A 13,329-nucleotide genomic window follows, 5' to 3' on the forward strand; every position below is an offset into this window, starting at 1 on the left:
ACCAATTCTTGCTTTAGTCCATTCGAAAAAAAAAAACACAAAAGGTTACACCCAGAATTACTTGCAAATTTTAAAGAGATTTAATGTAAATAATGTGCTGATATTTTTCACTCTATGGGTAATGGGTATCAGATAGAGGCAGGGTCAGGAAATGTATGGCTCCCCAAAATGTTCTACTAGCTTCTTGAGACTCAAGATAAGTACATCTGTTGCTGCATGGGAACCTTTTGTTTTAAACTAAAGGGTTGCTAACAATAAGCATTTTGTCTTCAACTGGGTTTAGAAGAAATGAAATAACATCCAATGTATACATACATAATTGTAAAATGAATTTTTACAGAAGGATGAATATTAATTCACCAAATAAAATATAGTTTCCTGAATCTCCAGAAAAAAAAAATCTCCAGTATTTGTCAATAAAGTGTAATATTAAATATGATCAAATGAAAAATTTTGAAAACAAAATGAAATTGTCACACAACATCTTATAAAAAGGGCTTTTTCAGTCTACGCCTATGTTGTTTACCATTTGAAATAAGTAACAAAACATACATTACTATGAGATAAATCAGGAGGGATTATGTACAAGCAGCTTATCTGGCCTGGAGCTTCTCCATTGTCTCCAAGCCATTAGCTGCTATGGAAATAAAAGCAGGAGGTGGGATCTTACTCTGTTTGTTTCTCTTCTAGCTGTACTGAGGCCCAACAATGTGCGACCAGACCTTCCTCACTGTTCTCTTTGGCCCTTGTGCCAAATGCAACCGGGAAAGACCATTAAGGACCGTATACATCAAAGCTGAACCTGTGACTCTCTGTTCACTATGTGTGGAACTGGTATGGTAATAAGTCAAATAACATAAAACAACATATTGAATAATAACAGTAATGCTGGCCATATAAGTACACCAATTCAATACAATAATCATATCTAATATCAATCAATGGAGGAATGCTATCTTACAGAAATCCACTGAAAGAACCAATCATTTTGATCAGTAAAGTTTGGTTCTAATGGATAATTATGTAAAATTTTGTCTTTTCCCTGGTTGAAATTATAAAAATTAATTGATTGGTTAACATTGCATGTATGGCCAGCATAAGATATAAAGAAAATGTAGTCTGTTGGGATGCTATTTAAGCTTTGAAAAGTGCACTGGTATTGTAACGTATCAGCAGTTTTGAACAGCAATTAATATATAAAAAACATTAACAATCAATACTTTTTTGATGATGTGCCACAAAAAAGCAACCACAAGGCAAGTAACTAGAATTAGCTGTAAGCTCCCTGCAGTTGATCACTTTATTATTAATACACCATGCATTGTTCTGTACCATGTCCCTGCATGGATGCAACCTTCTTAATAAAGAAACAAGACTTTGCTTCTTTATGTCATAATTGCCCCTGATTATGGCAATCTGAAGAATAATCAAAATGCAGCTGGATAGGTATAGGAAGCACAAGACTACAAAATGGTTTAAGCAAATGTAGGTAGATCCTTGCATCACAGGACCTCAGACATGGCTTTCTCTCTGGCAAGGAAAACAATTACCAGTGTGAAAATGCCAGTTCAAACATGTTATCAAAACTTGTTTTCTCATAAATTCTTTCTCTAAATCTGGTAAGATTATCAGTCGGAGGCAGCAGTGCCATATATATACAACAACAAGGTTGTAGGCACCCTATTCTTGGTTGCATGGCCATACTGGTCAGACACTAAGGCTAGATACACACATAATAATTGTATTTAGAAAATGAACGATTAACAACTGATCAACATTTACTCACAATTATTTTGAACGATCGTATTGTGCACAATTCTGTTAATGCTGTAATGATACAATCATTCAAAAATAATCCACCAATAGTGTACACACGCTAGATACGATCGTTTGAACGATGCAGGAAGTGACATGTAAAGGAGAAAGTGTACCGCAGAACAATCTACAATCACTGTACACACAATAGATAGCGAACGATCGCTGCCCAATCAGATCTGTCCGGATGGTTGTTTGTTTCCAGTGTCATTCCTCATTCGCCGTCATTGTTGACCAGTCGTTGTACACTTTTTTTGTGAACGATTATTGGCCGTTCAGTCGTTAATCTTTCATTTCCAATGATAATTATTGCACATGTGTATATAGCCTTAGTTGAGAACTTTACACCTTTATGGATCATCATGATTATAGCCGCCTCTCTCACTGCTGGACTACTTTTAATTGTACATTCCAGTGAATGTAGATAACAATAGTATTGTTTGAGGGAGGGAGTGTTAAAAAAAGAATGAGAAAGGATGTGTGAATATTATGATATACAATTCAAATACATAAAATTAATACCATAAAAATACAAAGAAAAAGAACAAAAAGCTATAAAAATGGAGATAACAAGGAAGTGGGGGAAATACCTTTACTGCTATAGGAGCCAAGAATATAAATAATGAAAACACTCTCTGAAGATTATCACTTGTTAACATTATGTCCAGAGATGTTCATTCCACTCATATGTGTCTGCTTTATCAGCTTTCTATACAAACTAATCCCACCCAAAGTAAAAGGTGGAACCTATAGAAGGATGCTTTCATGTGTTGCTTATTTATAGTGGGTGTCATACAGTGCACTATCAATTAACTGTGTGCTGTGTAGAAAAGCTGATAAAACTATTTATGACCTTTTTTTTTACTAATGGTATTGTAAAGCAAGGAAATGTAATAACACCCAGCCTCAGATAAAGTGTCAAATGCTGCACATCCAGCCCAACTAAACCCAGAATTAAACAAGGAACAATTTAGAGTAATTAAGCTGATAGTAAATAAAAAGCAGTGTATGGAAGCACAGTGATATAATACATCTTTTTAACATGGGGGAACCCCTTGAAATAACATTCAGATCTTCAGGGAACCCCCTAGTATAATTACTATGTCCACAGTACATTAGTGTGGTGGTCAGTAGGAAGAATGTCTCTTACACTGCTGGCCATTGGAAAGAATGTCACCCTTACAGATAACCTGCGTGGTGATCATAGAAGTCAAGGACCCTTTGGGGCAGATTTATTTAAGGAATTTAGGTTCACCTACTAGGGTGAATTATTACTTTGCCAGCAAAAAATCACATAGCTTAACAAATGGGATGATAGTTCGCTTTGCAAAAAATATCCAATCATGTGCAACAAAATAAAAAAAAGCAGGATGTTTCCTTGCACATCATTGGATGGCTGAAGACAGCGGAGCTTCATCTGATTTACTCTAATTTACTTTATTTAATATTAATAATATTAAAACATAAAAAAATTGCAAATAATGTCTAAATTTTTCTATGGACCAGGGACTGCTTGGGGTTCCTTCAGCAATTAGCAATTTGTGCCTCTCAGGTCAGTAAAAGTGACACTAATGATCTATTTGGCTATCTGTAATGGTGACATTCTTCCCACTGGCCAGCAATGTAAGAGGAATTCTTCCTACTGACCACCACACTAATGTACTGTGAGCTGTGGATACAATAATATTTTATATTATTTCATTATAACAGGTGTTCCAAACAGTTATTCCAAGGTTACAAAGGTTGAGAAACACTGCAATAAAGGATACAAATTAAATAACAACATAACATTTCTAATAATAATCATTATAATAATAATAATAATAATAATGTACTATTTGTAATATTAGTTTAAATATTAATATTTTTTTTTCCTTTACCACATTTTGTTTGTAACATTCTTTGTTTTAAATGTTTTCATAACATGATTTAACAAACAGAGATAACAGTATTTTCCAAGGGTTACAACAGCACATATTTATATGCATTTAGCATTACAAAATGTAATAAAAGCACTAATTAAATAGTAATATACATTGTTGCATTTAAAAGCAAAGGGAAAAGTAACAAAAATAAGAACTGTAACCATGGAATGCTCTTTTGTTACAAACCAAATAAAGCTGTGCATGTTGAAAAAAAAAAAGAAGACTGCTTCCAGCAAAGCAGCGACTGCTACTAGAGCATCCCTGCCAGTGCAGCCATCCCCATCATACATCCCCCTCCTCCTCCTCTCCTGCAAACCTCTCTCTCTTATTTATCTCAAGATGGCAACCGAAGGCTTGCAAGAGAATGAGACCCTGGCCTCCCTGAAGAATGAAGCAGAGAGTCTGAAGGGGAAGCTGGAGGAAGAGAGAGCCAAGCTGCATGATGTAGAATGTACGTATGTGTCATTCGCTGTGTGTGTATATAGTGTGACATCTGGCCTGACACAGCTGGGGAGTGATCAGGGCTGTGCTGGGCCAGCTTCCTCTTGTAAACAGAGCTGCAGTTGCTCTATGTAACTCCATCCATCACATCACCATTATCACATCACTTTTATTATTATTAAAAAACTGGATTTATATAGCGCCAACATATTACGCATCGCTGTACATAGGGGCTGCAAATGACAGACAGATACTGACAGTGACACAGGAGCAGAGGACCCTGTCCCAAAGAGCTTACAATCTAGGATTATCACATCACTATTATCACATCACTTTTATTATTATTAATAAACTGGATTTATATATCGCCAACATATTACACAGCGCTGTACATTAAATAGGGGCTGCAAATGACAGACAGATACACAGTGACACAGGAAGAGAGGACCCTGCCCCAAAGAGCTTACAATCTAGGATTATCACATCACTATTATCACATGTATTGTCAGTTCCCCGCCATGTTCACACATTCCATGCACGCGATATATATAAAGGAAAAACCTTACTTTGTGTTTCAAGTCCCAAGCTGCATGCTTGTATATCGATCCTTCCCCAATGACAATGAAATTATGTTTATGTGCCCATTATTCGAAGCCAACGTAGGTTTTTGTAGTCATGCTTTTACGCTTACATTGGAGTTTTATCTGTTCACTTCATATTTATATATAAAGTGTATTCCATATTCTGTAAGCATGCACAGTATTCTGGCTGAGTATGGCGCACACTTTTTTATAAGCTCTCTGAAGTAATAATAGGTGAAGGATTCTGTCACCGGTGTATCGCCTAAGGCTACCGCTTTCGCCACTGACTTTTGGGTTCGCTGTGATCCTCTGCAGTCATTGGGCGTCCACTCATTGGCCCTGATTTATTAAAGCTCTCCAATGCTGGAGAGAATACACTTTCATCAGTGAAGCTGGGTGATCCAGCAAACCTGGAATGGATTTCCTAAAACACATTTGCTATTTCTTAGCAAATGTTTTAAATTCGGGACCCGATCCATTCCAGGTTTGCTGGATCACCCAGCTTCACTGATGAAAGTGTATTCTTTCCAGCCTTGAAGAGCTTTAATAAATCAGACCCATTATGTAAGAAGCTACATTGTCCCAGGCATATCAGTAGTGCCAGGAACAGAGCTGAGCTCTATGCTTTATAGCAGTGGTCGCCAACCTTTTGGACGTCACGGACCACTAATTTCATGAACTCGGGAGTGTGCATGTGCAAGGATCCAGGTGTCACTCAAAGGGGAAGAAACTTCACTCATGATGTGACGTCATGATGCCAGAACCGGCCCACTCTCCCATTACAGGTCTGTGTCTGCAATGGGAGAGTGGGTGGGTTGTGTCCAGAGAGACAACCTGACCACCGCTGTGAGCCTGCGATCCCTACAGGAGACATGGTCCGCAGCCCTGGCCGGTGCTATTCCCCCCCCCCCCCCCCCGCGGTGTCCGTCTTTTGACCCCACTCAAGGGCGCACTAATTAATGGCAAATGACTTTTAAGAAATCCATTACAGGTTTTCTGGATCGCCCAGCTTTACTGCTGAAAGACTATCCTCTGCAGCCTTGGAGAGCTTTAATATATCAAGCCTATTGTGTTAACGCAACTTGCAATGTCCAGCATGTGTTGATGTGCTGGGTTGCCATTCATTGTTAATGGAACCCCAAACACACTCCAGTATTTCCATTTTTGATTTGCTGTATGGGGCAGCTTATTACATGAATATCCTTCCAAATGCAACCATTAGCAACAAACGTGTATTTTGCAACACACATTCCTCACCTATAGTTGCAACAAGCTCTCAAACAGTCAAAATTCAATTTTTGCAGTCTATTATTTATTGATTTTTTCAAATGTACTAAAATGTTTTAGGTGAATAGAAAAGACTTTTGGATATAAACCCTGTTGCTAATACTAGACACCAACATTAAGGAATCCGAGGTTCTAGGTCAAGGTGGCACAAAAACAACTCTATGGATTTTGTTTAAAGAAAATCTGCAAAGGGTGCCGCTGCATGAGGGCCCTGTAACTTCCTCAGCCACAAGTTTAGCAAGGGACCCCAAGTTGACCATGTCTCCCACTGCCTTCCATTAATGTTCCTTTATTTTCCAATACAGTGGTACTGTCTGTTTTATGAAAGATCCCTGTTCTAATGAGCTGCTGCAGGCTTTCCCAAGATATCTGCTACAATGTGTGGGCAATTTTAAATAATTTTGTTTAGCAATGGCTACAGTAGAAATATGTTAGCTTCATCTCTGCCAATAGGAAGCATAAATAGTTGTATATTTGCAATCATTTCTGCACAGTCTAGTGAAAATCAAACAGTGCAACAGTGCAAGAGCTAAAGAAAAATGCAAAAAAAAGGAAAGCTGGGATAGTGCAGGAAAATGACTCTGTAGACTGGAAACTAGAACAATGTCAGAGGCTTGAATCAATTCCACTGAGCCCTGGAGCAAAGTCTCTCTTTCTGTCTTCATCCCTGTAGCTTTGAATAGAGAGACATACAATAATGTTCAAAGTATAAGATTACAGCAGGGTGGAAAATGGATGTGGGAAAACGACATGCTGCTTTATTCTGCACACAATGCAATGTGGGATGATGTTGAATAAAAAGTATGCATGCAAGTATGCATGGGTCCAATGAATATATATAGACCCAAAAACAGCCCCATCTTTTGGCCCACCTGCAGTAAAGTCACCTTTACCCATCATACTCTGTACTTGGTATGTACACTGGAGGTTGTGGGATGGTCTGTGTCACATTTTTCGCATTCTCCTGTGTGAATTGTTATAGGAGTACAGAACGCCCCATAATACCTAATCCTAACATTTAGTAATTACATAATATAAGGGTGAGCCAAGTGTTACACCATCTGGGTGTGAAACAGATAATACTGGTATGTAGGAAACATGAATCATAACATATCACATAGCTGTTCTCATATAGGTTCATATATTCATTCTTCTGACCTGATTTAATAAAGCTCTGAACTGGAGAGGATACGTTTTTATCAGTGAACCTAGGTGATACACAAAATCTGAAATGGATCTGGTCCAGGATTGAAAACATTTGCCAACAAACAGCAAATGACTTTAGTCAATCCATTCCAGGTTTCATGGATCACCCAGGTTCACTGATGAAATTGTAACCTTTCTAGCCTTGCAGAGCTTTAATAAATCAGGCCCGTTGCATCCAATGTCTACAAATCTGGCTCTTTGTATTAGATCTCCTGTCTGATGTTGGATTGCTCTTGGGAGTAGAACTAAATTGGGCGGATTATAAATCCTGTCCTGAATTCTGATCTCAATTTTTTCTTGAACAAGTGATGCTGTCACTTTTCTAGCTTCTTTTCTCCGTGTGCAAAATGTTCTCATTTAGGAACATGCTTCATTGTGGAAGTGCTGAGGGTTTACATCTGACTGTTCTCTGAAATCTTTGGCTACTGGTATAGACCGATATACATAATAAACTATATTTGTTAATGACACTATATAGTGCACAGCTGCCCATTCAATTGTATTTACATATGAATAAACTCATTTTGTGGACTGGAGCAAATATATAAAAAAGAAAATGGGAAACGTGACATCCTAGTGACATATTAGTGACTTAATATTAATAGTGAGAATATGGTAAACCACAGGAAACTCATAGGTCACAGGTACACTTCATTAGGCTTGAACTCCTTTGAGGAAGTGGGTAGGTGTGTGTGTGATGTGACAAAAAATTTACAAAACCTATGTGTTTTCCATACATGATCATCCAACATCCATTATTATTTGTTGTAGCAACCTGACAATGTAACTTTGTAACAGGTTTGGAAAATGTGGAAATATTACCAGAAAGGAAGCAGAGGAAACCCCAAAATTTGCACTTTGCATGGTAGATTTTTTATGATTTGACAGAGGATAAATGTATGCCAAATCAGATGGTGTTTGATCCACAGAAAAGGTCAAAGCGAAGTAATACTTTTTGGAAGACTAAGGGATAAAAAGTAGAGAAATGAGGGAATAACAGGGAAATAATAAGATCATTATTTGTCAGCAACAAAAGTTCTGAGACAAATACACTACTGTAGTATGTCTATTAAATACTCAATGGGTTCTCTTAATATAATAGTTCTTTGGTAAAAATTATACCACAAAACCACAAAAAACAAAAAAATTCTTCACCTATAGTTCACCTACTATGTACAGTTATTCATTATATTTGAGTTGTATGCATCTGTTACTTAAAAATGTTTGTTTTGTATAGGTAATAAATGAAGGGAAAATACACAACAGGGCACCCACAACAGAGGAGATTTCTAGGACTCAACCAAATGCATTTTGATATAATTTTATTTCAATAGATTTTATTTAAGAAAATTGAAAAAATATACCATTTATAAAACATAACAAAATAAACAACAAAGTACAGGTATAGTAAGAACATATGGAAAGCATCAGGGTACAGATTGTCCATTTAACAAACATCATCTAGTCATACCTCCAGAAACCTGCATTAATGCTTTTTTCTGTTTAACAGATTTTATATCATTTTCAGTGAGCGATATGTTGTTTTTAATGTGTGCATAATCCTTATTAACATTTGGCACTTTTTTACTTTGCTGTTTAAATAAATGAAGTTGCAAACCTACTTATTAATAAAGTAATCTACTCCATTGAAATATCTGCCCCTGTATGCACTCTGTGAGCACCACTGCCTATGTTTTTGTATAGTATAGCGTCTAAGAAAAACATAAATTACTGTCACACTAATATTCTTCTTGTCTGGTTCCCTTTTGATTAGAATTTATGAAATGTATCTAATATATAGGCTCCAGCAGTAACGACTAGTATTACCCCACCACATCACAATAAACATATGATCTACTATTTCACAATTTGTGCAATAAGTATATTCTTCCAGGAAGTCATGACCTTTTAGCATATCGCCATTCTTCCCATCTGGGATGACTTCATTGTTCTGGTGATATGTAAACTTAAACCCAGTCAGCTGACAATGAAAATATATGTATATATATAAGTTGTATGTTTAAATCTAGTCTAAAAGTCATTGGCTTCAAATGGAGCTCCGAGTAGCAACTGTCTCTACAGTAGTGGAAGAACCACTGATAGTGTAATCCTGTTTTAGACATACCTGGAAGGCAACAGAGAATAATATTATTATTACACAGTATTTATATAACGCCAACATATTACACAGCGCTGTACAAAGTCCATAGTCATGTCACTAGCTGTCCCTCAAAGGGGCTCACAATCTAATGTCCCAACCATAGTCTTATGTCATTACCAAAGTCTAAGGTCAGGGAAGCCAAATAACTGCATGTTGTTGGAATTATTCCCTAAAACTTTTGCCAAGATTAAAGGAAAATTTAACAAATTCCCACATTTTTTTTGTTTAAATAATTAATGCTTGCCTTTTCATGTCCTTAAATGATTTCTAAATGGAAGGTTCAGCCTTCATTATGATCACTTGAGCAATCTTATTATTGGTATGAGAAAAGCTGCAATGTCTGCATTCCTTTAAGTGAGAATGAGTCTAAAATTGCCTCAATGAAATTTAACTCTTTTATTAGATTCTGGGTAACAAGCAGCAAATCACAAGAAGGAAATATGAGTGGTGTTCAGAACATACCTAGGTTTCCATTCTTCTCAAAAAAATCTTTTCATTTTTTGGCACTTGTGGGAAATCATGGCCCATACAGATTAATATAAAAATTCAATATTCAAAAACAAAATATAACAAAGTGTTCCATGTGTTTCAATGGCAGTAATTGATTCTAAGAGAATCTTTGAGGGAATGTCAGATTTCCTCTTTTATAAATGGAGCCCAGAAAAGACAATTGACATCAGCCTTAAAGTTTAAAATTCCGGGAAGCAATTTTACATGTTGTATCATTTTTTTATCAAATTGAGTGTGAACATTTAAACCACTGCTTTTCTGATATGCACGCTCCATTTTATTTGAACAGATGACACACAACATTTGGTATTTGAACTATGTTCACAAACAATAATCCCCACAAAGCTCTGGATTGATTAACTATCTGTAGTTATAAATTTATAATATAAAACTAGTAACATAATGCTTTATTTTGTTTATAGTACACCAAGTGGCAGAACGGGTGGAATCCCTTGGCCAGTTTGTCATGAAAACAAGGAGGACACTGAAGGGTCATGGCAATAAGGTTCTCTGCATGGACTGGTGTAAAGACAAAAGGAGGATTGTGAGCTCATCCCAGGTAAAGATGCTTCAAACTTATGAAATAAGGGTGTAACTGAGAACTGTGGACATGAAATAAAGTCTGTCAAAATATGTTTTTTACCCACAGAAATCTCACAGACTGACATGATTCATGTATCAGTTTTAGCTCATGACACAGATGTGGGGTGGGTGGTTGTTTTAGTATGTTTAGTTGCTGTGCAACAAAAGGCTTCAAAGCATTGTCCTTTATTGCCATACAATGCAGAGCAAAGCATTCTTCAAAACCTTGTTTTTTATGCTTTAATCCAATTGAATGCCTCCTATTTTAGAAACCTTCTTCTGTAGCATTTAGGTTTAGGAGCTGTCCATGATGTACTTCAGGGCAAAGATGTTCAGGAAAGGTATAGAGTTCCTTTATGTGTAATGTTACTCCCTATGCACCTCCTACACATGGGCAAATGATCAGATCACATGACAAAGTGCAAAGGACACATGAGCTCTGCTCGGGAGTATATACATCTCTGCTTGGTCTGTTCTGCGATTAAGGTAAAAGTTTTCAAATTATTTGCATTAACCCCAACGCCAGATTTGCCTCTGATTATTGGCCAAATAGGAAGCTTGTCCAACACCTCCCGCACACCTTCTCTGTCTCCACTCCCCAGTGTTCTCTCCACAACAGCGTCCAGCACCCGCTGGCATACTCACGCTAGCAGTCTCCCTTCTGGTACCTGGCCTCCAGGTAGTAGACAGCATGCAAGAAATTTTAGGGCACCAGCCTTTCTGTACCTATAGGCACCTGAGATGTAAATCTGACCTGGTTGTCCATCTTGGTCTTCAGCAAAGGAAGGTGCCTATTTGTGGTGGCCAACTCTGAAATAATAAAAAGGTTTTGCATGTCTTGCTGTACGTGTGTTATGTGCACATCAATTCTTACGGTAAAATGGAACCACTAAGGTGGTTGACATCAACTGCACATCAGATTTGGTAATTTTATGTAGGGCTTGTAACCCATCTCTTGAATGGTACCATTTTGATCCTCATCTATCCAATACCCAAATTTACTCAAGAGTTGTCATATGTACTTCCTTTAAATTAATCAATTGTGTAAAACAATATAAACTAAACAAGTATTACAATATAATATGATAAATGCAGCACAGTTGGCTCAGTGGCTAGCATGCTTGCTTTTTCAGCACTAAGTCCCAAGTTTGACTCTCAGCCAGGACACTTTCTGCAAGGATTTTGTATGTTCCCCTCGTGTTTGCATTAGTTTCCTTCAGCAATCTTCAAACATGCAGTTCGGTTAATTGGCTCCCCTCAGATTGGCCTTTGACTGTGTAAATGTCATATTACTATGGTAGGGACATTAGATTGTGAGCTCCTTTGAGTGACAGCTAGTGACATGGCTTTCATTGACATGTCATTGACATGATATGAACTTTATAAAGTTCTGCGTAATATTTCTGTCCTACATGAATACAAGTAAATAAATAAATCAAAATAATACATTGCTATGACATATCTGGAACATAATAAAGCTGAAGAATATTCATAAACAATTCGACCCAACAAAGCAATGATTGGAATGCAAACAATTTAAAAAGAGGTTTAAGACTGATGCCTAAGTAATCACAATAAGTACAGAAAGATACAGAAACTATGGTAATATCTAATGAATTATCCTCTGCTGCCCACACACATAAATTATTTTATGGGTAATGGTGACCTACAATTCAACTAATGAACTGTTACTATTGGGTTGCATTCATATGTCGGTGAATATCCAACAATTGACATCATGAATGTACAGAATGCGCCCCATCATATTATGAAATCATGTCTTTTAATAGAAAATTAGAATATCCTGTTGTGTTATTTGAAGATCAAAATACAGTAACACAGAAGATTTGCTTATGTTTTTAATACACTGTTAAGCAAAAAAATCAGCAGCTTATTGTGGCTCCAGGGGTATGCGTTTGGCACAAAAGTTTCTGTTTACAACCAGGGTCACACTTCAGTCGTGTATTGCTGTTGTGTGTTTAAAGCAATAACAAGACCCACCCACATTAAGGGATAGTAGTCACTACAGGGAACTAAATGAAATGTGGTTTTATATCCTAATAGGCATCTGACAGAGCTCTCATACGAAATGACACACAGGTGGATAAAACTTGAGTTTGGGCTTAATTGAAGTTTTTGTTTAATGTCCCCATCCAAAATCTTTATAATTGTTTTTGCATAATGAAGTAAGTAGCTAACATTTGCAGAAGGCTTGTGAATTTCTGTCTATGAATCCTTGGTAAAGATTATCCCTCACTTCCCTTTTTTGTGAATCCTGTACAGGAAATAGAGAATATAGCTTTCAATAAGATAGAAGCACAGGGAGCCAAAAATATTGGGACTGCAACCTTTCACACTCTACTAAAATTACTTTGATTTTGTCTGTGTTCTTCTTGGAACAAGATAATGTAAATACAATGTAGATGGAGATGGGCTAAACTTGGCTTTGGAATGTAAATACATGCCATATCATTATTTAGGATCTATGCATAGAACATCAGGGCACAGATAATACTAAATCAATAGTGTATATAAAATCTTTTCTAATCTCATTTGCTTGTTGATTTTCTATTAGCTTTTATTCATTAATGTTTTTCTTTCTATGTGTGTGTGTCTTTATTGTTCAGGATGGAAAAGTTATTGTCTGGGATGCTTTTACAACAAACAAGGTGAGTAACACTTATAGCTATAGCTATACCAATAACTCATAGCTATACCATATAACTCATAGCTATACCAATTTTTATATACCGTGTTTCCCCGATGATAAGGCAGGGCCATCAAATAAGACAGCCCCCCCTTTTTAGGTAAAAATGAAAAA

At 36.7% G+C, this 13,329-nt stretch overlaps 1 protein-coding gene across 1 annotated transcript in view; it reads left to right on the forward strand.

Moving 5' to 3' along the window:
- GNB5 (G protein subunit beta 5) overlaps positions 1 to 13,329 on the forward strand; it is a 39,984-nt gene that overhangs the window by 3,014 nt on the left and 23,641 nt on the right. The window contains exons 2-5 of the mRNA XM_072402375.1: positions 691 to 834; positions 4,080 to 4,191; positions 10,349 to 10,485; positions 13,136 to 13,177. Coding sequence (XP_072258476.1) covers positions 709 to 834; positions 4,080 to 4,191; positions 10,349 to 10,485; positions 13,136 to 13,177 — 417 coding nt within the window. The 5' untranslated portion in view covers positions 691 to 708. The remainder of the gene's footprint in view (positions 1 to 690; positions 835 to 4,079; positions 4,192 to 10,348; positions 10,486 to 13,135; positions 13,178 to 13,329) is intronic.

This window comes from Pyxicephalus adspersus, chromosome 2, assembly GCF_032062135.1.
Source record: "Pyxicephalus adspersus chromosome 2, UCB_Pads_2.0, whole genome shotgun sequence".
Lineage (NCBI taxonomy): Eukaryota > Metazoa > Chordata > Amphibia > Anura > Pyxicephalidae > Pyxicephalus > Pyxicephalus adspersus.